Source organism: Apodemus sylvaticus, chromosome 12, assembly GCF_947179515.1.
Source record: "Apodemus sylvaticus chromosome 12, mApoSyl1.1, whole genome shotgun sequence".
Taxonomy (NCBI): domain Eukaryota; kingdom Metazoa; phylum Chordata; class Mammalia; order Rodentia; family Muridae; genus Apodemus; species Apodemus sylvaticus.
This window is the reverse complement of record NC_067483.1, coordinates 64,464,400-64,491,608: the sequence shown is the minus strand read 5'-3', so window position 1 is coordinate 64,491,608 and position 27,209 is coordinate 64,464,400. Positions and strand designations below refer to the sequence as shown.

At 36.0% G+C, this 27,209-nt stretch overlaps 1 protein-coding gene across 2 annotated transcripts in view; it reads left to right on the top strand.

Moving 5' to 3' along the window:
- The window catches only part of Rasal2 (RAS protein activator like 2), a 294,721-nt gene that overhangs the window by 111,423 nt on the left and 156,089 nt on the right, over nucleotides 1-27,209 (top strand). For both annotated transcript variants that reach the window (XM_052200582.1, XM_052200581.1), the window contains exons 2-3: nucleotides 12,051-12,178; nucleotides 23,049-23,172. In XM_052200582.1, coding sequence (XP_052056542.1) covers nucleotides 12,051-12,178; nucleotides 23,049-23,172 — 252 coding nt within the window. The remainder of the gene's footprint in view (nucleotides 1-12,050; nucleotides 12,179-23,048; nucleotides 23,173-27,209) is intronic.

Genomic DNA, 27,209 nt, shown 5'->3' with positions numbered 1-27,209 from the left:
GCCACTGGGTACTTGATATTCCATTAGATACCACCTATCTATTGTCATGGATTCTGTGGATTTAAGAGCTCAGTTCTATAATACTGCCTCTGCTTCTAATGCAATTGCTGGGCCTCTGATACTTATAACCAATTTAACTACAGAAATCAGAGGCTTTCTCAGATTTGCTAATTTGAGAAATGATCCACAGAAGTCAAGGAAACATTGCTAGTTAGGATATTATAAAAGATATAAATGATCAGCAAGATGTAGAAGTATATAAGGCAGGGTCTAGAAAGTTCTCAGTTTCACCAAATGGCACTAAGTATTTAAAGAGAGGAGGCCATCTGGGCCACTCTCATTCAAACCACACCTGTATTTTAACCTATTCTCCTGTGACCTTCACACATTTCTTTCTTTTTAAGATTTACTTATTTATTTTAGACATATGAGTACACCACCATTGCTTTCTTCAGACACACCAGAAGAGGGCAGCAGACCCCAGTTACAGATGGTTGTGAGCCACCATGTGTTTGTTGGAAATTGAACTCAGGACCTCTGGAAGAGCAGTTGATGCTCTTAACCTCTAAGCCATCTTTCCAGCCCGCACATCATTTCTTGACATTCACTATTTTTCTTTTTATAGTATCTTCATACTAAAACTTCATTATATAAATATTCACTATACTGAATGGAATTTTTTTTAGCTTAAATTAACTAGTAAAGATTAAACATTACTAAAAGCAATCCACATGTTTACTTTGTCCCCCAAACCATAAATTATTCATGAATCTAGACAGGAGGTGGACTGTCCAATAGAAGCTCTTTTCTATAAAGGATAATTTTTTATATATACATATAATTTTGTTGTTTAAAAAATGTGTGCAGTATCTGTCTGCCTTTCATCCAAGACAGGGTTTCACTCTGTAGTTCAAGTTAGTTATGAACTTACTGTGTAGCTCAAGCTGGCTGCAGGCTAGGTTGTGTGCTTATAGGAGTAAGTCATCATACTTGGCTGCAGTCTTACCATCTTCTTACATAATATGTAAAAAATATCTAAGCCTAGGAATGGAAAAGTTCCTCCTGAGAAGAAATGAGGAAAACTAATGAGGTATCAAAGGCAGAAAAACAAAAGATATAACCTTGGCCATGCAGGAGTCCTTATGTATTATGCATTTTTTGTTTGTGAGAAAAAATGAAGACAACTCTAATCATGGTGCTTGTTTATGTTTGTTAACATTCATCATTTATATTTAATAAATTGTTACTGTTTATTGATCTTAGAGTATGTTTTCTGTATAGAAGGGGAACTTATATCTGATACTGTAACTATACCTACCAACACATTCATTAAGCATTAAATAATTTGTGTTGGCATTTTTATATGAAGTCTTTGAATTATATAAAACAGTGATAATAGTCAGGGGAAATTAAGAGTTTTATAAATCCTTGTTAAATTTTATTTTCTCATTTAAAATCATAGACCACTTTTATTGTTGTATTAGGATTTGCTATCTGGCACACTTTCAGAAATGGAATAGGTTTATTTAAGAAGAATGTCTGGCCTATAGACTTACATTGTATATCACAAAGAAAAAGCTGAATACTTTTTTCTGCTTTGTAGCCTTCTGCTGTAGATGCTTGTTCCCGTTCTCTAATCTCTAGTTTGATTTTTTTCTTCTTGTTGGTTTTGTTTTATAAAAAGAATAGTTCGGATCTTTGCAAAGCTCATTGAATTGGGTTGTTCCTTTAACAATGACTGACTAGATTCTTTAAAGAAGACTGCTAACATTTTCACTGTGAATGCAGTTATTTGTGATTCAAACAGGTTACATTTCAGGAAAGATACATACAAATTTTGTATTGGTTGGTATTGTGCTTTAGAGAGAGGTAGAGCTATTAAAAGCTCTTTACAGCAAGTCTGCTTTCTTAGGTAAAGATAATGTCACAGTGCAGGCTGTGTAGCCAGTTTTTAAAAGCTCAGATATGGATAACTCGATAGTGATAAACTGCTTACTCTCTTCCCCCTTCCCACTAAGAATTAGATTCCCTTACTAACTCTAGCCTTCCCCCACAGCATCTGCCCCTACAGAAAAGTGAGATTAAACTCAAATAGAGAGAAGTGTGGGATATATTAAAATAGGCAGAGTCACTAAATACAATAAAGTTGATGCATGTGACATGCTTTGGAGATTCTTAGTATAGTTCATTTTCTACCTGTAACAAATTGGTTGATCAAAAAGGGCCTAGACCATGGTCAAGTTTTAAACAACTAGACTAGTATTTTTTATACTTTGTACAATATCATACGCTAAGAAAAAAATTACATAAAGATTGTTTGTCTCTCTTAGAGTTAAAATATAAATGGATTGTTTTGTGCATTTTGAGTTTTTCTATTTAAGAGATTCAATAGGAATAATAGGTGTATTTAATTTATTGCAATTAAAATATAGATTACAATAGACTGCTATTTAATATCCTGACATTGGCATCATTCATAAACTCAATTTAGTTATCAAGGTCATGTAGTTGCTTAAGCAGTGCTTGACTCCCAATGTGGGAGTTATGAGACTTAATTTCTCTAATGCATGTCTGAGAAGTAAAAGACAATCATGTAATTTTCTCTTCCTGCTGTTGACAGCACGTGTGATCAGGGGCAGCTCACAACTAGATGTAGAAAGAAGTAAGGTCGGACCATCCTAGGAATTGCTTCTGATCCCAGCTATCTTAAATACTTAGATAATAGGAAGTTCAAGGGAGCGCTGCTGTTGAGGGAAATGCTTCCTTCATCACAGTGATTTTCTTTTTAAACCAAAATTAAGTTCTCCCTTCACAGACCTTAATACTTGTTATTGAAGAACTCATTCGTCCTTGCACTTACAGAGTTCCAACTTCTGTGTTGAGTTATCCTACTGCTGAGATTGAGAGTGAAGCGGCAGAGAGCCTTCAAATGTTAGCTACTAATAGAAGTATCAGAAAGAAGTATACTATACCCTCTCTCTCCTGTCTTCCATGCCTCCCCTTTCCCACATCTTCCCTCTCTCCCTGGGTCCCTCTCTCTCCTCTTTCCACGTCTCCCCTCTCCCCTCTGCCTCCTACCTCTCCCTTCTCTCCTGTCACTCCTCTCTCCCTTTTATGAAGGGCACCGGTAAGCATGGGGTGTTACTGATTAGATACCAGTATTCAGGTAATATGGAAATTAAGACTGTGGTTGAGAAATAAAATGGTTTCCTAAGGCACAAAGATGCAATATAAATTTGTTTTAACAAGTGGTATGAAATCCTAGTGAGTATTTCAGTAATGTCCAAACAGATTTTTGACTTGGTGAATTTGTATCTTAAGCATATTGGCTTGTCATTAATGTCTTTGTTCCTTACGTTTCATTGTTAGGACAAAGCAAAGTTCACAGGCAACATGTTACCATTCTGACAAAATTTGGGTGTTCTGGTAACAGGGTACTTTCTGATATTTCTGTAGAATAGAGAGTAGATGGTAATGAAGAAAAATGAAATTAATAACCCGAATGGCTTTGATTTTTCTTCTGTGCTTTAAGGATTAAAAAAAATGAATTTAAATAAAGGTGAGGTGCTATGGAGATGGCTCAGCAGTTAAAAGCACACAGAACTCTTCTGAAGAACCAGAGTTAGGTTCCCAACACCCAGGTCCATTCGAGAATCTGAAAGCCTCTTTTGGCCTCAAAGGGCACTGCGCTCAGGTACACACCCACTGTCTTTCTTAATCCCACCCACAATACATAATTTAAAATTAAAAATAAAGTCTTTGAAAAACAAAACAGGCCAGGGACAGATCAAGGGTCAGACAAGCTTCTTTGAGTTAGAATGCCTAGCACATACATAATTCTCATCCTGGGCTACATGCACCTGCAGTTCCAGTTCCTGGGGACATGGGACACAAGCAGATCCCTGGAGATCACTGATCATCTAGCTTTGAATCAACTAATTCTAGGTTTAGTAATACACCGTGTCTTACACAGTAAGGTGGAGGGCCAGTGAGATGGCTCAGAGGGTAAAGGTGCCCAAGCCTGGCAACCTGCGTTCGTCCTTGACCCAGATGGAAGAGGGATAGGACGAACTGCCACAAGTTGTCTCCTGACCTCCATATGTGCATTATGACATGCAGGTACATGTGTGCATGTACTTGCGTATAGACATAACTACAGAGATAAATGTCTTCTATAAATTAAAGTGAGGAATAATTGAGATAAACACAAGTGCACCTGTACACATGTTTACATACATGAGTACATACATACCTTAGCATAAGTTTAATAAAAGAAGAATTGATGGTACCTGTAGGAGGTAGCAGATACCATTAATACAGTAACTTAAAATGATTCAGCCATCTATCTTTACTACCTTATAGACTGCTCCTGAGCAGCATGTTGTAATTATTTGCCATTACTAAGAGTCATCTCTAAGGACTGAAAATGTAGAATAGTGATAAAGCACTTACATTACAAGTTCAAAGCCCTAACTTTAGCCCTTAGCACTGTGGAGGAAAATTGCCTATAGAATACAACCAAAGGTAGAACTTTTTTTTTTTAAAGCTGTGTGACAAAGATGCACTATCTATAAAGGGTTAAATTGCTTCTAAAAATGTATATTGTAGATTGTAAATATATTATCATGAATGTTGATTAGAATTGTTTTGAGAATTTGAGTTAAAAGAAATATACTTTTTTTGTATATTTAAAGCATTGAATGTCCTAAGCTAATGTAAGCAGCATTGTTCTGTTTTAATGCTATTCCATTATGTTTACTTCCATAACAAGTGATTACCCCAATTCTCAGCCTTCATAAAGTTTTTCTTGTTCTTTAAGTTTTTGAATTTCAGAGTTCATAACAATATACCATCTTCTAAGCCAGGTGAGCTCAGATATGAAAATAGAAACACACATAAATGAAAATAGAGATCTACATTTCCTCACAGTTTATGACAGTTATTAGTTCAGATTGTATTTCTTTACTAAAAATAAAAAGCTCAACCTAAATGGATGAATTCTCCCAAACTGTTTTGTTTGTTACTAGAGTGTATGCATATTGGTGTGTGTGTGTGCGTGTGTTCATTTTCATTTTTGCACTAAGAGCAGGTGAAAGGTATTGAGATTGAATGGAAATGTTAGTATTTGTATTACCTGGATGCGTCTCTGTAAAATTCCTCTAAAGCTTGCTTTGAAGGCAATAACTTACAGTGGATCTCATTGGTTACATCCTAATTACAATTTTGAAATAAAAAGCAAAAAGCTGTGTATAAATTTTAATTCATTTATTTATCTTTATTTTTATTTTTTTATTCGATAGATTTTTTTTTAAATTTACATTTCAGATGATTTCCCCTTTCCTGGCTCCCCACTCCCGGAAAGTCCCTTAAGCCCTCTTCCCTCCCCCCTGTTCCCCTATCCACCCCTTCCCACTTCTCTGTTCTTGTATTGCCCTATACTGCTGCACTGAGCCTTTCCAGAACCAGGGGCCACTCCTCCATTCTTGTTGGACAAGAAGTTGGACATCATTTGATATGTGGATTCCGTCTTGTGTATTCCAAGTTTCTAGGCAAATATCCGCTTATCAGTGAATGCATACAATGATTGATCTTCTGAGATTGGATTACCTCACTTAGTATGATGTTCTCCAGCTCCATCCATTTGTCTAAGAATTTCATAAATTCATTGTTTCTAATGGCTCCATTGTATATATATATTCTACATTTTTTTTTATATCCATTCCTCCGTTGAGGGATACCTGGGTTCTTTCCAGCTTCTGACTATTATAAATAGGGCTGCTATGAACATAGTGGAACATGTATCCTTATTACATGCTGGGGAATCCTCTGGGTATATGCCCAGAGTCGTATAGCAGGGTCCTCCGGAAGTGCCCAGTTTTCTGAGGAACCACCAGACTGATTTCTAGAGTGGTTGTACCAACTTGCATTCCCACCAGCAGTGGAGGAGTGTTCCTCTTTCTTCATGTCCTTGCCAACACCTGCTGTCTCCTGAGTTTTTGATCTTAGCCATTCTGACTGGTGTGAGGTGAAATCTCAGGGATGTTTTGATTTGCATTTCCCTAATGTTGAACATTTTTTAAGATGCTTCTCAGCCAACCAAAGTTCTTCAGGTGAAAATTCTTTGTTTAGTTCTGTATACCATTTTTTAATAGGGTTATTTGGTTTTCTGGGGTCTAACTTCTTGAGTTCTTTGTATATATTGGATATTAGCCCTCTGTCAGATGTAGGGTTGGTGAAGATCTTTTCCCAATTCGTTGGTTGCCAATTTGTCCTTTTGGTGGTATCCTTTGCCTTACAGAAACTTTGTAATTTTATGAGGTCCCATTTGTCAATTCTTGATCTTAGAGCATAAGCTATTAGTGTTCTGTTCAGGAACTTTCCCCCTGTACTGATGTCCTCAAGGGTCTTCCCCAGTTTTTTTTTTTTTTTTCTATTAGTTTCAGAGTGTCTGGCTTTATGTGGAGGTCCTTGATCCATTTGGAGTTGAGCTTAGTACAAGGAGATAAGAATGGATCAATTCGCATTCTTCTGCATGCTGACCTCCAATTGAACCAGCACCATTTTTTGAAAAGGCTGTCTTTTTTCCACTGGATGCTTTCAGCCCCTTTGTCGAAGATCAAGTGGCCATAGGTGTGTGGGTTCATTTCTGGGTCTTCAATCCTAGTCCATTGGTCCACTTGCCTGTCACTGTACCAATACCATGCAGTTTTTAACACTATGGCTCTGTAGTATTGCTTGAGGTCAGGGATACTGATTCCCCCAGAATTTCTTCTGTTGTTGAGAATAGTTTTAACTATCCTGGGTTTTTTTGTTATTCCAGATGAATTTGAGAATTGCGTTCCCCCTTTCCCCCTTTCTCCCTTTCCCCCTTTCACATCTCTTTACTAACTCTTTGTGATTTTTTTTTTAATACTTCCCTCAGTGTGTGTGTGGGGGTGGGGTGGGGAAGTTACATTTTGTTAGGCACTCTTTGTGTCTAATGAAGCATGCAGCTTCATATTTATTTAGGAGATGCCATTATCTTTATCTAGGAGATGCTTTAGTCTCATAACAAGGAAGGGCTAACACAAAATGGAACTAATTCCTTGTCAGACAGTTAAGCATTTGCAGCATCCTTGGGTCTACGGTTTAGATTAACTCATAGACCAAATAGCCAATATTTTAAATGCTATATTGAAATTACTTGGAAATAATGGATTGCATTGAACTTTTTAAAATGAGTTTCCCTTTTAGGTTTTTATTCCCTGTTTGAAAACTGTGTTGGACCTCTGCTTTAAATTAAAGTAGAATCACAATTACATAATTTACTTTATGTGTATTTATTAGTTTGCCTTTGTACTCATTGTTCTTTTATTTTCTCCTCTTTTTTGTGCTGTTCTTCCACCACAGACTGCAAGAGAATTATCTGTTCTGATTCCTGTTTTAAAATCTGGATCACATAAGCTTTATTATACTATTTCCACTTTGACCAATGTGGTGTGTACTCTCATCATCTAGGAGAGTAGACCAGCCTATTACCTTTGACAAAGCCTCTTTTCCTTTACTCCCTCACTTGATTTTATAACACATGGCTTGGTTTTCTTAGGATTCTTCATTGCCTTCTTATTGTCATATGAATGGTTGATTCTGATGTATCATCTGTGGAACCCCTTAGTCCCAAGATCCCCTTTCTAAATTAATCTTATTTTCAAAAGACACAAAGATAGTTGGACAATTTCCTTCCCTGGGAAAATGTTAACAACACCTACCACATCCTTATTAAGCCCAAATACCAGGTCAAAGTGTAGCTTCATCAGAGCTGAGCGTAGGGAACTATTGAGTTTTTGGGGTTACTAATATAACATGGATAAGGGACTTCTTTCAGGAGCCTTAGGACCCCAAAGCAGCTGTGCTGTAAAGTCTAAACAAGCATGGATTGTGACTTCTCCATAGCTGCTTAAGTGGAGTTTCCCCTTCTGTCAATCCTTTCCTTTCTCTATACCCTCAACACTTCCCAAGACCAGAAGGCTACAAGCACTTAGAACAGCATTACATTCAGATAGCTAGGAGACACTGGAGGAGTTGCCAGAACCTCAGGTGAGGTTTTAGTGACCCTCCCCAACCCCTCCTTCTATGAGGGGACATCAGTAGGCAACAAGCCCTATGTTAGGCAGAGTTCTCTTGAAAATGGTCATAACTGTTCTGATTTAGAGCAAGGCTGTTATACTCCAGGATAACATTTTACAACCGATTATGGTTGTTCCATATATGCTGTATGGGAGACATTTTCTGGAAAACAAGAGGCAATCCTGTTATTTCAGGAGAAACAATCAGTAGTATTTATTGCTAGAGAAAAATCCATGACTAAACGAAAATTAGAGTTTTGGATAATGTTTATCTGCTCACCTTGAGCTTGACATCTTTCCTGAATTCAAAGACATTTCTGATCACAGCAAGATGATTGTGAAGGTTGATGAATACAGATAGCTTTATAGTATATAAATGTCATCATTTGGAAGATTGGAAATCCCAGCTACATAATGTTTATGAGCTTATGAATATGGGGTAAAAAGAGCTACTCAAATTATAAAAGTCATTTTTTTAGTTTTAAAAGGTTTGTCTGTTTAATTGTTTGTTTAGTCCACAGTGCTCTGCCTGCATGGCCAGAAGAGAGCACCAGATTGCAATATAATTGATTATGAGAGCTGCTGGGAATTGATCTCAGGACTTCTGGAAGAGCAGTCAGTGCTCTTAACCTCTGAGCCATCTCTCCAGCCCTAAAAATTTATTAATTTTTAATTTTTTACTTATTCACTTTACATTCTGCTCGCTGCCCTCCTCCTAGTCACCCTCTCCCATGCCAGAACCCCTTCTCTGAGTGGGCAAGGCCCTCTGGATATCCCCAACCTTAGCACATCAAGTCTCTGTGAGGTTAGGTACATCCTCTCACACTGTAGAACAGTTATTTTTAATGTATCTATATGAAAAGTTTGTTGCTGTGGTTTGAGATTCCATGTTGTACTGATTCCTCCTACTTATTTATTGAAAAATTCTTATCAGGTTTTGGTATTACATTGAAGGATGCCCATAATTATTTTAAAATACTATTAAAAATACTACTGTTGTTTCAAACCTTTATATCTAAGTCCTGATTTTCTCTTATATATCAACCAAAGTAACTAAAATAGCAAATTAGGTATAGAAACATAAATGAACTAATTTGTCTTTTATTTAGCCAGTCTTTGAGGACATTTGAAAAAAATGTAAAAAAGTGCCATTCTTTTAGATTTTTATTAAAAATAGTTGTTTCATTAAAATGCATTTTAATATCAATTTGTGGTAGATTTTAATTTCTAATATAATTGATGTTGATATATATATATATCCTCAGTAGTTTTCCAGTCTCAAGAGATCTTCATATTAAAAAATCGATAATTTTTAAGACTACAAGGTAATATCCAGTCTTAAAGTGCTTTCCGTAGAAGTTTACTTTGGATTCTTCTCAATGTTTCTAAAATTATTTAATTTTTATAATGAGGCCAGCATGTAATGTCCTTAGTATTCTCATAGGAATAGGACACAGCAAATCTAAAATTGTTTCTGATTTTGCTATTAAGAGTCTTCTTTGTGACTCTGTTACGCTTTTCTCTAGTGAATTTTAGGTCCTAAAAATAATTGGAAGTCAGAATTAGAAGTAAGTCACTAGAGTCAAAAATGAAGATTTTCGATACTGTTGAGGTGAAGTAGGGCAGCAATCTGAGCATGCTCTGTTCTTACAATTTTCCATGCACGACATGATAGAATGACTGAGTCAAATCTGTAGATGTCTAAAAATCATCAGGGATTGTTGTTTGTTTTGTTAAAGCATTTGTTAAATCTTAATCCAGTTATACTAAACAGAACAACAAGACTCACTTATTTCTCTGTCTTCCATATAATTCTTTAAACTATCAAAAACTTGTAGAAATGGCTATAAAAATGGACAACACTGGCCTCTGGGATGACTCATCTATCTCTCGTAGACAAATTTTTAAAACATGCTTTATGTTCATCCTGTAGTTATCAATGAACTAAAATGATTTTAGGAATCTATTTGCTTTATTGTTGACTCATTTCACAGCACCATGGAGGAACTAGAAGAAAGTTCAGGGTTCACAGAAAATGAATGTTCGGAGGCTTAAGAAAAGTACTCAGAATCACACAGACAATTCAGGTTTTCTTAGGTTTAATACTGATATCGATTTATCTTTAGCAAGAAACATAAATACAGGGTCTCAAATTCTCATTTTTAAGGGGTGGGGCCTATCAACACCATCTAGCTTTAGTATCAGTCATAAATTACAATGGACAGTTTGGGTTGTAAGTGGCTGCCTTGTGTAATAAAGATAGTAACTTGAATACAACTTGTATAGGTTACAGTGTTTCTACATAATGTAGACCTATCTTTCTCTACTTAAGTTTCCTAATATTTCACTGTGGAATTAAGCCTATATAATTCATTTGTCTAAATCATATGACTGCAGCCAGTTTTGACATAACTTTTGACTATAGATTAGCTTACTGTAAATATGTCCAAAGGTTAAGAATTTATTTATTAGCCTTGTGGTGGTAGCACACACCTTTCACACTAGCATTTGGGAGGTAGAAGAAGGTGGATCTCTGAGGACACCCTATTCTATAGAGTGATTTTTCAAGACAGGGCTATGCAGAGAAACCTTGACTGGGAGAAAGGAAGAAAAAGGAGAGAGGGAAGGAAGGAGGGGAGGGAGGGAGGAAAAGAAGGATGGAAGGAGGGAGGGGGAATGAATTTTAATGTTTTCATTAATAATTTTGAAAAAACTTTAGATGCAGTTCTAACATTAACTAAAGATGCTTAGACCACAAAGGGAAATCTATAGGTATAGAGTGAAGATTCTGCAATGCCATATGTAACTGCTATATATTTTATAGAACAGACAGAAGCAGAAAAAGTAACAAGAGGCTGAAGCAGTAGATTCCTATGAATCAGCACCATGTCTAGCAAACTCTTAGTATTATTGGTTCTTAGACCCTAAATTATTTTTGGAGGGAATGGGTGATTTAAGTAGGAGGGAGGCTAAGAATTTTCCTCCCGCCAACTAAAAAAAAATGAAGGTAATATTATCCACTTACAGGATTTGAGAGGAGACATGAACTTATGTGCTCTGATCAGTAAGTTGTAGCTGTTTTCTACTGTTACCAGTTTGGATTGCTCTTGTAGCACATCTTAATAGCAATAAGGTATTTGAACTAATTGCTTTAGTATATTTATAAAAGGAGTAGTCCTTTGTGGCCAAATAACTTTTAATATATTTAAGAAACTATCATAAAAGTTATATTTAATCATCTAATATGTTACTATTAAGGTATGTTTCTCATTTCACAGTATAAATGAGTCAACAGTTCATATTAAACCATTTTAAAGAAGGAAAGGATAATATCATTTGGGACTTCAGAATTGTTAGCACATTTTACTTTGATGTTAGGCACCCTCACTTCCAAGCGATGTCTTTAGATCTTTCCTTGAGGAAATCATTTTTGTATGCTTTAAGATCTTAGTGGCCTCTAGTGGTAATGTGATGCTATAGTTTTAGTCCCAATTCTTATTAATATAAATTCATTTTGTAGATGTAGTTACTCAGTTCTTAACTTTGCTCATTCAGTTCTTGATTAATTGCATCCTCAAATCCTCTTCATCCCTAGACTAGAAATCTTTGTCCTTTCTTCTTTTCTCTGTTATCCCTGCTCCTACATTTTTAGTAATATTGGTTTAGTTCTAAAATAGCTTCCCATTGTCTCAGTGTAAACTGTGTTGATTACAATATTAAGTTTATGATAAGTTTTCATCTTGGAATTTTTGAGCGTCTCTGATGATTGTAGGACCGAGTCTTCCTTACCCCATTATAATAGTTTTTAAAAGTAATTTCAGTTCATTGAGATTCATGTTTAAAATGACTTCTATTAATTCATCATATGAGAATCTTGTATTTCAAATATTCGTGTACTGGGCATGGGTATGGTTCATTAATTGGTTTTTATTTTTTGCTACACAGATGTAAAAGGCCCACCAACCCACCGTCTGTCTTGTGGTCAGTCACCCTACACTGAGACAACATCATGGGAGAGGAAGTACTGCATCCTCACAGACAGCCAGTTGGTGTTGCTCAACAAGGAGAAGGAGGTGAGATACAGAGCTACTACTCATTTCTAAGCACATTTCTGAAATTACATACTTCTTAGTTGTATTTTGATAAAGTTGCATTGTAAAATACAGACTCCAGCAACCAAAAACTGTAGTCTAAGTGGGTGCTATTGTTATAATGATATGTTGCTGCAATGAAATGGCAAGTTCCACAGGCAAGGCTGGAGTTTGAGTAGGAAAACAATAAAAATCACACTGAGTTGGTAAATTTGGAATGGGAAGGCATTAGGTTGTGGAAATCTCGTCCTGCAAATAGTCTAGATGGGCTAAATAACCTGATTACTCTTGTGCTGACTAGTTTTATGTCAGCTTCACACAAGATAGAGTCATTTTGGCAGAAAATGCTCAGTGGAGAAAATGCCCTCAATCAGACTAGCCTGTGAGCAAGCCCGTGGTGCATTTTCTTGACTGATGTTGGCGGGGTTGGGACTGGTGGTTCTTAATAGTATAAGAAAGCAGGCTGACCAAGTCACGAGGAGCAGCAGTCCTCTCTGGCCTCTGCATCAGCCTCTAGGTTCCTGCAGTGTTTGAGTTCCTACCCTGACTTCCCTCAGTGATACACTATAATTTGAAGGTATAAGCTGAAATAAACCTTTATTTTCCATGTCACTTTTGGTAGCTGTGTTTTATCATAGTAGTTAGAAACCCTAAGTAAGACAAAAACCCATTACCAAAAAGTTCCCGATTAGTTAAGTACTATCTTCGTTAGGTTTTCTTTGGCTGTGAAGAGACACCATGCCCATAGCGATTCTTATAAAGGAAAACGTTTAATTGAACTGCCTTATAGTCCATAGGTTTGGTGCATTATTGTGACAGTGGGAAGCATGGTGGCACATAGGCCATACATGGTGCTGGAGAGGTAGCTAATCTACACCTGGGTTTGCAGGCAGCAGGAGGATACAGTGAGCCACTACCCTCCAGAGAGTGACAGGCTTCCACCAACAAAGCCACACCTCCTAACAGGGCCGCTCCCTGTGGGCCTGTGGGTACCATTTTTATTCACACTACCACAAGTACTCCTTTCTGGGTTCTCTTCATCTTCTATAGAATGCCATATGTCCTTTTCCTTTTTGTATGGGTACATGCCTGTGCATCTGTGAGGGGTTGGGGGATGAATATTGAGAATAGAACCTAGGAAATCCTGCATATTAGTCAAGTACTTTATCACTGAACTACATCCTTAGCCCATTTATCTTCTGATGCTAGCTGTTATAAGTAATTTTAGATGTCTGAAAACCTTCATTCCTACATTTAACCCTGGCTTTGGGTCTGTATATTTCCACTTTCTGACCTTATCTTCACTCATGTTTCCCACCTCTTGAAACAATTCATTTTTTTCTACAATTTAGGATAGAACTTCTGTTTCTTCTGCCTTGCCTCTTATAGGGGTCTCTTAACTTAATGGTTGAGTCATATACAGTTGTGCATGTGTGTCACATTTTTATAAAAACTTCATTTAGCGTTTGATGGATACTGGAAAATTTGAGGAGTGTCCCACATGAGTTGCCAAATGTTTCCAGAGACATCTGGGTCCCTTCTTGGGACTCTTAGTCTTCTTGATAAAATAATATCAAGAACATACTCTGAAGGAAGCTTGAGGACAATTTTATTAAAAAAAAAATCTCAGAGCAGGCAAGCTTCAAATCTCAACAGCCACATGGAGGAGGAAGATAGAGAAGAAAAAGAACAAGTCATTCAATGTGACTCAAGCCAGTGTGGAGGGGTCAAGCCACAAGTCAGACAAGCTGCCACATGGTGGGAGAGGAGAGCTTTAGAAAAGGAGTGAGGAGAAAGAGAAAAAGGAGGAAGAGGAGAAAGAAGAAGAGGAAGAAAGAAAAAGTTAGGCCGTTCTGAGTCAGAACTCAGAAAGTTGGAAGACCCAGCAGAACCTCATGGTCTGGGTTTGGGGTTGAGAATTCTGAGAAGGAAAAGTATTATATCATTAAAGGGATCGTTATCCCTTCTATCTACTTAGCATTTAAGATTAATCTTAATCTTAAGATGACTCTGCCTTGGGGATGGGTAGTCCCCTGTCCAGGTGATGCCTGGACAGCTTGATAACCTTTCACCTCCAGGTGGCCATACTCCTTTGAGAAGCAGGCAACAGCTTCCTGTAGTGGGGCTTCATTGCCTCTCTGACGGTTTAGTTCTCTCTTAGCCATTGTGGAGAGTGTTGTAATAAGTATGTGAGTGCAGAAAACAGTTATAGGAGTTTAGTTTTCTCTGGTTATATATTTAGAATCTTTATCTACAACTTCTGATATAACTGCATGGCTTTAGTTTTATAGCATTTTCCACCTTATAAAATAATAAGTAATTTACTATGTTATTATCACTTGTTCTAATTTAAGCTTTAAGACAGGGTGTTTTTGTTTGGAGGTATATCCCCCAGTGTTTCAAGTATATGGCAGAGGAAGGGAGGGAAGGAAGGAAGAAAATAAGTAATTGTTTTGGGAGTTTTTCTTTTGTTTTATATATAAATATGGCCCTAATTTGCTTGGTAAGTCCAAAATAACCTCAAGCTCAAGATGCTCCTTATTGAGCCTTGTAAATGTCGTCAAGATTATAGGCATGTGCTATCACACTTGACAGTAATTCCTTGTATGCATTTATGGAACAAATTTTGCAAAAAACAAAACAAAACAAAAAACAGTTTATAAACTTTGTTCCCAAAATATCTGATTCTTTCATATATCCTTGAGATCTCTTCTATTCTTTTTCCCTGCGTTTTGTGTCTTAGTTCACTTTCTATTTATACATAGTGTCGGAGGCTCCACTCTGTGATCAGCTGGTCTCACTGCATCTGGGTAAGTAGTGAGGCAGCACATCATGGCTGCACTGTATAACAAAGCAGAACCATTACCTTCAGGCTGAGAAGCAATTCAAGAAAATGGAGCCAGTGATCCTTGTCACGGTTCCCTTTTGGGGCATGCTCCCCACTAATCTAAAGAGCCTTCAGTGGGTCCCACTTCTGAAAGTATCCACAATCTCCTGATCCTGTGAACTCTTAAGAATTTATACTGTTGTATAAGCCTACTCAGAGCATGAAAGCGGTTTTTTCCCTAAAGCTAAATCATGTACCACAATGTAGTACATGATCCTCTACTATTGAACGTCTGACACACAGTGATGTAGTCACAAAGGAGCAGTCCCATTGCAGTATTTAAGATCAATACAAAAACATCAGAGTTTCAAACTAGATAGCGTAGTAGTTTTACAATGTTCTGGCTGTACTAAATGCCATTGAATTATTTACCTTTAAATGCTAGATTTTAAATGAATTTTATTTCAATCTGTTTAAAAATTATTATTGTAACTACAAGGGAAACTTTAAGTAAATTCTTGCCTTAGGTGGGTTAGATTTATCGTAGAATCTATCAAAAAGTGGCTTTACAGAAATATCAGTATCTTGTCCATGTTTTAAGGGAGAAATAATAGTTTCCCAGGAGAACAAGGGAAAACCAATCATATAATTTTAAGTCCAGAAACATCTAGCAAACAGTAGAACACTCCAAGAATTTAGAACAGTTTGCAAAATAAAAGGTTATAGCTAGCAAGAACTAACTAATCAAGAACAGTCAAGGCCCTGATAAAGAATTCTGTTTATACTTTTTTAAATGATCTAGATCATAGAAAGTATTTATTAGGTTGATGATATGGTCAGATTTTCCTCTCGACTTAGGGTTTTACAGCTGTGAATAGACACCACAACCAAGGCGACTCTTATAAAGGGCAACATTTAATTGGGGCTGGTTTACAGGTTCAGTGGTTTACTCTATTGTCATCAAGGTGGGAGCATGGCAGCATCCAGGCAAGCATGGTGCTCGGAAGGTAAACAGAAGACTAGTTTCCAGGTCACTGGAAGGTCTCCAAGCCCATCCCACTGTGACACCACACTTCCTCCAAGGCCACACCTCCTCCAACAAGGCCACACCTCCTGATAGTGCCACTCCCTGTATTCAGACTACCACACCTCTTAAAAGAATTTTATTGGTCATGTGGAACAATGAGTAAAGGAGAGTGGAAACAATTAGTTGGGCTAGAAAGAAGAATATTTCATTGAGCCAAGTAAGGAATGATGAAAAGATGATGCATTTATTGAAAACAGAGCCTACTGCCTGGAGAGAAGTAGTTTTGTTTTACCACTGTTAAATCAGAAATGTTTAAGACTTAAAAAAAAACGAGACCATTGTTGTACCTGTTACTCAAAGAAGTTTTATATTTTGTTAATTTTACTGGAGGAAATTACTGGAGATTTTTATGGAATGATTGTGATATTATACTTTATACCTTTTATTCACACAGAAGAATTATAATGAGGATAATTTGAAATGTCTTTTTGAATAATTGACAGTTTCTTGAAAAACTTAATGACTTTTCTGCTAAAATTATCTTAAAAGGCTGTTTTAAACTTGAATCAGCTTATTTTGGAAGTGTTTATTTTCTGTGTTTAAAAGAAAAATCAAAAGAACTCAGTAAGAATTTAAGCTTGAATCTTTAGCCAGGCACTGATGGAATATGCGAAGTGTGTAATAGTCTGGTATCATTCTCATTCATATACATATACGTATACGTGTAAGCGTGTGCATGTATGTGTTTCAATGCCCTTCAGGTTGGGTAAAATCTATTTGAGGGACAAACATGGAAAATGTTAAAAACACCAAATATAGCAGAAGGATAGATCTGGACAGAATGATGAAAGAGAGTACCAAAAATGTTGCCTTGAAAAATAAATCACTGGTTCAGTGAATTGCTTGTATGCAAATTGCATGCCAAATGAATATTGCATATGCGTTTTGAAATTAATTTTCTTGCATAGGTCCAAGAAGAAACCCAAATGACTTGATCCAAAGCCGGTTCAAAGAGGGCATATGAGTCCTTTGAGGAATTCTTGAGGTTTATTTTCCCTTCAAGAGATAATACCAAGTAAACTACAGACTAAGGAGTAGAGGGGAAACAATAGAGGAAACAAAAAACAAAACAAAACAAATATGCCCCTCTCAGGTGTAGCCAGCATAAAAATACAGAAGAAACCTGAGTTTGTAAGCTTCTTTTAGCAGCAGTAACCTGTTAGAGTAAATCGAGCTCCGTTTGTTAAAAGCTATCTCTGCTTTCTGTGTTTTGGATTTTTTTTTAAAGATTTGTTTATTTATCTTATTTGCACTCGTGTTTTGTATGCATGTATATCTGCACACAGGAAGAGGGCATTGGATCCCATGGGACTGCAGTTACAGATAGTTGTGAGCTGCCATGTAAATGCTGGGAATTGAACCTAGGACCTCTGCAGGAGCAGCCAAGGCTCTTAAACACCAAGCCATCTCTCTGTCATCGTGTAGTTTTAAAACATTTCAATATAATTTACTTGAAGATATGTTTATTCTTGTGTATATTGATTGTAAGTATTAGTTGAACTGTGCAAAACAGCTGAAAATTATTTGCCATTTACCCCAGGGTTTGATACCTGGGGCATATTTCATTCAGAATAATTGTCTTTTTTTTTTTTTTTTTTAACAAATGTAATGTTTGTCTGTATGTGCATTTCTGTGTTAGGAATTACAAGGATTAAAAACACAGTTCTTTTCTATACTAAACTTGGGGATGGAAAATGAGAGGCTGGAGAGATGACTCAGCAGCTAAAGGCACTTACTGCTTATGTATACAAAGGATCCAAGGTTCAGTTCCAAGCACAATACTGGATGGCTCACAATGATCAGTAACTTTAGTTAAGGGGGTTCTTCTGCCCTTTGTGGGTATCTCTGTTCATGTGGTACACACACACACATGAAATAATTAGACAAATATTGTTAAAATGATATTTGATGAATAATAGAGTTTAACTGGAAATTAGAAAATACTCATTTACTAAAGAACCTTGATTTCATTAAATATATCATTTTGAGTCTTCTGGCAATGGCGGATTACTGAAGAATGCTTAATTAGAAGGGGGCTTGGTTTTAAAAACAAGGGCTCTGATTATTAATCTGTAATATATATTGAAAGAAGAAGCAATAAGAACATGGAAGACTAGTCAAGAGCCTACTATTTCACATATCTAAAGCCTTGGAGGCTTTCAAATGCCCCTTGAATTATATACATGACCTGTGGTGTTCTGTGTGGACATGATATACTTTGGTGTTCTATTCTGCTTCTCTCTGTTAAGAAGCTCTAGCCAATTTGCCTATTTTCTTCCAAAACATATAACAAATCCTTGCATGCTAGCTAGCCTCTTCCCTAAATGCTTTTCTCTTTGCCTAAAATGGACCTCATCCTACCCATAAAAGATTTATTCATTAATTTGTGGTTGTGGCTATTTTAAAATTTAGGGAGTAGCTAGTAATGTACAAACTGTTAATTTATATTAAAGTAGTTGAAAGTTATAAATTAGTATAATAATTAGAGTGATAAAAGGCTGTTATGGGAGGAATCTTAAGCTATATTTTAATGACCAATTAGGGCATTAGTGCAGAATGAAAAAGTCTTGGGAATGTCAGTTTATCCTGCACCTTAGGGTGAATAGGAGTTTATCTGACAGGTACAGAATAGAAAAGAAATGAGCAACAAAATTCAAAATTGGGAGAATAAATAACATAAGGGCACTGAACTGTAAAATAGGGCCTGTATTAGGGCAAGCACTTTGGTGCTCCTGTCTGTAAAGCCTGAAACTGGACACAGAGTAAGTGGCTAGATTGTGGGAAACCTGAGTTCTGTAGTGCAGAGTTTGCATTTTATGGGGTAGTACTTTTGAACAGTATCATTGTAGAAAAGCTATGTACAATTCCTAAAGAGCAGATAAACAGGATTGTGTTCTAGTTAAAGTAAAAAGGTTCTTTATCTCCTGCATGCAAACCTTTCCTTTGAAAATTACTGCTAGAGCAAGGGATAACCACTGAAGGGTGTTAAGCCTCAGAATAACATGATTGGATTTGCTTTTGAAACTACTCATATGTATGCAAAACTTATTAGGGGACAGAGACTGGTAAAGAAACTTTTAAGAATTTGGATAAAAAAATAAGTATGTGCTATGATAGAATAATTGATAGAAGACTAATCCTATTCTGAAAACAACAAAACTAGCCCCTTCCACAATATACGTATATTCAATCATCGGTTAACAAGCAACTTCACATTGCAATGGTCATGTTACTGCAGGTATTTGCTGTGTACCTTTTCCCAGTGTAGCACATCATTTTGAATTTCAAGCAGAAGCAGCAGAACCTCTTGAGAAGTCAATTCTACTGAACAGAAGGATATCCAGGAGACTTTGCCAAGGATTCTCCTGTTTTTGCAGGGAAGGTTTTTCAGCAGACAACTAAAGATGGAGAAGACAAATGATACTCACTGGTAGGCTGAACAGAGAGAGGCCTTAATTTGCTAGTGAAAGACTTCTTTAAAATCTCATCATTCCTGGAATTGATGGAATGCCACACCCCAAAAGCACAGCAAATGAGGTTTAGTAGAATTAGGTGGTTTCTGTTTCTTGGTTTACTTAATACTTCTGAGCAAGATTTAAGAAGAAAACAGAGACACTGAGAATAGATTTACATAGATTTAGCAGTCTTCCACTTTGTCTGCCTAGAATGGTCTGTTTCAAACTTTCTGGGTGATTATAATTTGCAGTGATGGCTGAGAGCCTCTATATTGAGGGCCCTTTGAGATGCTTATCCATAGTAGGAGGGAAAGAAACTACACCTTGAGGCAGTGGATGTCAGCCTTGAGTGAGCATCTAAATCTTGTTAAAACAGTGTTGAGCTCTACCACTACAGCTCTGATTTGCAGGTGCAGCTGGAGCCTCAGAAGCTGAATTATAAAAATCTGTTGAGCTCAGAATAAATTGAAATAATTTCCATATAATTCTAAGCAAGGAGAAAAGATTTTTCTAGGAAGTATATGTGTATATATGTGAATATATGTTAAAATAAATACACTCGCTCTGCAGGTGTCATAGACAGTTAACTAAGAGGACAAAGAAATTATATTTTATTTTATTTTGTTGTGAACATTTCTTAGAAGCTACTTAAGCCCCTCATTCCTTACAGTTTTCTGTCTCCTCCTCTACAGAAGATGAGAATTGAAGTGCTTAGTTCTTTCCCTTTTTATTGAATCTAGAGAGATTTAGAAGCCCAGTCCAAGGTCTTGTCATAGAAACTGGGAGATGTATGAGTTCTGAGCAACAGTTTTTAAAACAAAGTATGAAATGGTAAAAGAAATTTAGGACAATCAGAACAGAACAAGTTGATATCTGAAACTGTTTATCTTAGCAGAATTCGGTTCATTTGACCAGAACGAAATTACCAATAAATTTGGCGTCTTTAAAATACCGTGTCTAAGGAGCAATCGTGAGTGTTATAATAATAAAATATTCTAAAGAAATGTAGGGATATTGGAGAGATTATTCAATGGTAGGAATACTTGTGCTGTTAAAGAAGACCTGAGTTCAGTTGTCAGCATTCAGATAAGGTAGCTAACAGCTGCTTTTAACTCCAGCCTCAGGAGCTCTGTCAGTGCTCTCTCCTAGCTTCTGTGGGCATGCAGATCACCCAAGAATACATGCACACATGCTCACATTAAATGAATAAATGCATAAATACAATTTAAAAAGAAATTTATATTTAGAACAAAAATTCTCATTGTATTCTCTTTGCTTTGACTCAAGAATAAAACTACCTAACTTTTCAGAGTAAGTACTTTAAATAAAATATATGATCATAGTTTATCTATGTTAAGACTTGGAGAAAATAATTGACAATAAAATTTGGGTTCAAATAGCAAGACTATGATTGTATTTCTTTCTTTTTCATAGTGAAAACCAAGCAGATAGTAGAGACGTTTTTCATGGATACGGTCTTTTTAAATTTCAAAGGGGGGGGGGTATTACCTCCTCCTGAAATACTGTAAACAATTAATGTTACTGCAATGCTTATTCAGGTAATAGACAGTTGAAAACCATTACAGATAGTTTATTTGCTCAGTGATCCAAATTTTTCTTTTCTAAATTTACTCCCCTAGTTTCTACTTTTGAATCAAGTAAGTTACTTTTGCTTTTTAAAATAAAAGTCACTTACCCTTTCCATGCCACTCTTTAATTGTTTAAGTAGAGACAGTATAGTTTACTACTGAAAGGGGGGGATGACTTAGGTTTCAGTTCATGGGGTTTTGTATTACTTAGTATTTTAGGAAGAGTTTTGTCTTTATTGATTATGATTTCTGTCTTTCTAATTTTATCTTTCTTAATTTTGCCCTCTGAATGTACAAAGAGTAAGCTTAGTTAATGTAATAAAAGGAAAGTACTATTTAGTTCTGCAAAGAGTGTGTAAACTTTCAGTACTAAAGAAGTGCTTGGACATTCATTCTTTAGATGTTTCATAACCAACAGAAAGCTATAATGTCCTTGACCCTAGTCACTGGGGTTGGATTACTGAGCATTGCACAAGTCAGGTACAAGTCTACCTGCTTCTTCTGCTTTGTTGGAACATTTGCTATGATACATGTTGATTGCTGTCCTTGGAATACCAGGTGTCACAGAGGAAAATCTTCATGTTTCTCAATATGCAAGATTATCCAAGGTTTCCCTCTAATGATTAGTGTTGTCTACTGTTAAAGGCATTTTCCCTTATGTAGGATTAACACAATACCATTCTACAAACCTTATTTTGTTTCTTTTCTCTTTTATATCTACAGCACATTTTGAATGTGGTGTAAGGAATAAATCAAGTCCTACACCCTTGCCCCTCTTAAAAAATATGTTTGACTCAGCAGCGCCAATGCCAAAAAAGACCCCCTATGCTTTACTGGGCTCCCTTTGTTAACAATATATATCCTATATTTTCTTAGTAAGACTTAAATGTTAGTCATTATTAACTGTGATTTCTTAAAGACAATCCAAGAGGTATAAGAAATGTATTATTGATTAGTTATTGACATACTTTACCAAACTAATACAGTTTGTGATGAAAGTTAGAAAATACCATTTGTAGGGCTGGAGAGATGGCTCAGCAGTTAAGAGCACTGACTGTTCTTCCAGAGGTCCTGAGTTCAATTCCCACTAATCACATGGTGGCTCACAACCATTTGTAATAGGATCTGATGCCCTCTCCTGATGTGTCTGAAGATAGTAATAATGTACTCACATATATAAATTAAATAAACATATCTTAAAAATATGTAGAAAAGATAAAAATATGATTAAGTATATTGAAACATGTCAGGTAATGGAGAAAAGAGAAAATACATTCTTGTAACTATATGCTTGTTGTTCTGCTTTATTAATCATTGTTGTTAATGTCTTACTGTATGAAACAATAAAATTTATCATAGATATTCATAGGGGAAAACATAGCTGAAGCCTGAAGCCTAGCTAGCATAAAGCCTTGCATATACTGTTTTCCTCTCTATAGCTATGATCAATTTTATGTTGTAAGTTACATACAGTAAGGCATTGACAACAATATTTAATAAAACAGAACAACATATAAAATTACTGAAATAGCTTTTCTCTCTCTCTTTTCCTTTTATTTGTGTGTTTATTTTGTTCTCTGAGCTTCCAGAACAGGTTCACACCCAGATAGGATTTGTACATAGTCCAGGTTAGCTAATTTAAATACTTGCCTTTCCTGATCCTTCAGTTTTCTTTCTAAACAGCAGCTTCCTGCAAAGGAGTTGGTCATCCCTTAACATCCTTTTTACATTCTATTTTTTAATATTCATATATATTTTATATTCTATTTCTACATTCCTCTCCTTTCAGATCTCATCCCACACTACTATCTTCATTAATTAGAAACATTAATAAGTAAGAAAGTTCTTACACATGTTCATTATTTAGTTTTCTCTCTGTCTCTCGCCTAAATAGATACCAGTGGAAGGACAGGATCAACAGACAGATTCCACCAAAGGGCGATGCCTGAGGAGAACTGTCAGTGTTCCTTCAGAGGGTCAGTTTCCGGAGTACCCACAAGAGGGCACCACGAAACTAGGTAAGTGAAAGAAAGGAAAGCAATCCCTACATTTTGTTGGATGACTTAAGCATTTGTCACTGCTACAGTAAAACAAAGTATTGTATATTTCTCCTTAAACAATTGTATTCATATCAATAGACCATTAATCTAGTTCATCAGAGTTATAGCCAAGTATCAGCAATTATTATATGCTAATAAAATGTATCTGTGTGTTACCCAGTAAGATTGCTGTTTGGTGTAGGCAAATTGGATGGCATATTCTGCTCAGCTGTTTTCAGAGCATTGGTACTATTGTTTCAGGCACTGTGTGAGTGGCTGAGACACACCCTTTTCGTAGCCACTGATGTCATGGATGTCAGAGTAGGCTGATTTAACTTTGCATGGTCTATATAAATTATTTTCAGACCCACGGTTTGAGTAGATGACAGGGGAAAATGTTAGCCTCTTCATTTCAGGTTGAGGATAGCTTAGTTATAGAATACTTTTTTAGCATTTGATTCTACTGTTCCCTAATCAGTCCCTCAAAAAACAGCTAGCCCTTTCCCCATTCTATATCCTATATATCATTTTATATTTGTTATTGTTTTGCAATACTTAAATAATTAAACTGGAATGATAATGGAATACACAATTTAAATGAAAAATAGGACCTGCTTTGGGTTTTTTATATTAAAATGTATTTATATAAAATGTATTTATATAAAAATACATTTTTATGTATTTAATGAACCATAAATATTTACTCATGGATACATGATAGGTAAATAAAATCATTTGTTCTTTCTGTGGTGGTGGTCAGTGTCTTTAATTCTGTGGTTTGTGTTTTCTAACATAAACTTTTTTGTTGTCTAAGTGTATTTTTGAATTTACATGCTTTTTAGGTCTATTTCTCATATTGTCATTAAAAACTTTCTGCCTGTTAAAAATATCAGCCTAGTAAATATTCTCACAAGTTTACTATTGGGAGAAACCATATCCAGTCATCATGTTTACTTTGAGCCACTTTAGCATATGTTGAAGGTACTTTAATACTCATAATACTGAAAGCTTGTCAGACTGTAAATGTTTATAGCCTGTTTTAGTTTACATGCACTGATACTCCATATATACAAACTGGCCAAGAGCCACCACCTTTCATTTTCTCTTTTTTCTTGTTTCTGCTATATTGAAAAGTGCTTAGGTTTTAAGGAAGACTAATCATTTGAAGAGTTATTACAGAGTTCAGAAAGTGGCAATTAATGATGATATAGTGAACTGTTAAGTGTCTATGGTGTTCCAGGTACTATTCCTAAAGACAAAATAATATGGTAACTAGCAAAGGTACCTGCTTATGAGCCATTTTCTGGTTTTTATTCTGGACAGGTCTAGCAGTTTTCCTAACTGATGAGACTTAGTAATAAATTTTCAGAGTGGTTTTCCTAAAATTAGCACTGAAATTGACCCTCATTAGTATGAGAGTGGCAAAGCTTATCCCTGAAGAGATTCTTCTCTTTCATGTCAGTTAAATCTTGAATTAGATAGCCTGTTTTATTTTTCTTTCCTGATGAGTTTTATTTAGGCAAGTCTGTTGAATGTTGCTTTGAATACTTATGTTTTTAACATTTGATGCTATTTTAAGAATAAAAAAGAATATAGAAGGATTTTAGTATTTTTTTAACAAGAAAGAACAAATACATGTAGGAACAAAACTATAAGTATTTATGATAAATTGTTTTAACTGGTATTTGTATATGCTGGCAAATAGTCTTTGCAAAATTAATATGTTTAGTAGAACATCAAAAAACAATAACTATCTGGGCTAGGAAAAAGAAATCTAATGTGGTGTGTAAAACTTCTACATAGAAAATTATAAAAAGAATTTAAATAAATGAAGGTCTATGAGATAGAGTTGTGCTGAATGTTTGGGAGCTTGTGTAGAATTCATGAAAGACTAGATTTAATTCAGACCAGGAAGAGAAACAGACAGACAGACAGACACACACACACACACACACACACACACACACAGAGAGAGAGAGAGAGAGAGAGAGAGAGAGAGAGAGAGAGAGAACACCACTTTTGTATATTAGAACACAGTATTACTTCATTTCTCAGGATCAAAATTAAAGAATGATATTCCTATATTCCTTTTCTAAGTTATCTCATAGATTCTTAATTTCACCTAGAAATGACATAGGCCAAGAATAGCTGGGCTGTCTGGGAATGATGGTACATACTTTTAATGTCAACACTCTGCATACAGAGGCAGATGGATCTATGTGAGTTGGAGGGCAGCCTGGTCTTCATAGCAAGCTGCTTCAGGCCAGCCAGGACTGCATAAGAAACACTTGTCTCAAAATAAACAAACAACAACAACAAAACAAACATAAGCCAGGGTACAAGAAAACAAAACAAGAATACTTAACCTCTTGATATTAAGATCTGTTTAAATCTAATTGAATAGGATTAAGAATTCTGAAATCATTATGCTTTTATATGAGATGTATATTTTAACAAAGTGGGCCTAGTGGAATAGTGAGGGGTCACTCTTCAGCCATTGGTGTCAGGTCGGTCGGATAATATTCATGAAGAGCAAGGGCATGTGTGTCTTCACTTCTTCCCTATATCATCGACAGAATCAGTTCCAAATGTACTATAGGTCTAAAAGAGAGAAGTAATTGTAGAATGCTATTGTACTGATTTTGGATAGAGGACAATGTCTTTAGCAGAAAATAAATAACACTAATCTTTAGGCAAATAACTGATTGATTCAGTTGATAAAGGTTAGAAACTATGTATCATAACACCGTTTAGAAAGTGAAAGTGTGGAGCAGGACAATGTGTTTCTAAATACCTAAGACAGGAAAGGATTGATCTGATAAGTGTTCAGGTTTCCTAGTGGAACATGAATGAGAAGATTTTCATAGTATTTACTGAAGAATTTACTGAATAATACACCAATGATGCCTGCTGTCCCATCCATTTAGATGAAGCTTCAAGTTGCAAAACTAATATATAGTGTTTGATGTCAGGGTAGTGATTAGTTCCAGGGAAGAGGCAGGAACTAGGGAACAATAGCACAAGCTCCTGGCTTGCTTTTAGTGTCCTTTTTGCTGATTCAGGCAGTGGTCACACAGCTCATGTCTACTTTGGGATAATTCATTAATCTCGACATTATTCATTTGAGCTGTATGAGTGTTAGCTTACCAAATAAGGAGGGGGGCAAAGATCATGTTGTTGAATAGATGGACTAAATAATCAGACAACAGAAGATAGTTAAGAACTACCATCATCTTTGCACATGCTACTGAGGGGAAGCTACTATAAGAACTAAAATCAAAATCATCATGAGACTTAGCAACATTAAGGTTCTTATGAATTTAGTCTAAAATAACAGTTTTAAATGGTATGTAGTAGCAGAAGCCATACTGAAATGGCTTGAGAAGATAGTGTATTCAGAGATCAAATTGAACAGCAAGAGGAGACAATTCACTTTAGATATTACCTGTCAAAGGGATGGCAGGTTGATAGATACTCCATAAATATTGAGTGACTAAAAGAGTAAGGAAGATTAATGAGGAATAAAGATGAGGAAAGATAAAGGACAGGCATGTCTGTTAATCAGTCATGGTGACAGTATTAGTGTAGTAATATTAATGATTATGCCATTTTGTCTTTCTTAGAATTAAAGTAATTCATGGTCTCATGCCTCTGGTTCTCAATTCGATGAACTGCTAGGGTGGTGCTGGGCTCATGGTCAGCAAGACTTTGAGGTTTGGGGTCACTCAAGCTGTTGATTCTTGCTCTTCACAATCCCTTAATAGCAAAAGGGCAGGAATGGGGATCCAGAGACAAGTCAGGATACTATTACAGTCATCTGACAAGAATGATAGCAACTTGAGTATTTACTTTCCCTCAGTATTAGTCTCTGTTCAGCAGATTGCAACATTGGTTTTGTGCCATCAAATACTTTTTTTAAAAAAAAAGATTTATTACTTATGCATATGGGTGTGTTATCTGCATGTACATTTGCACACCAGAAGAGGGTATCAGGTTTCATGGAACTACAGTTATTA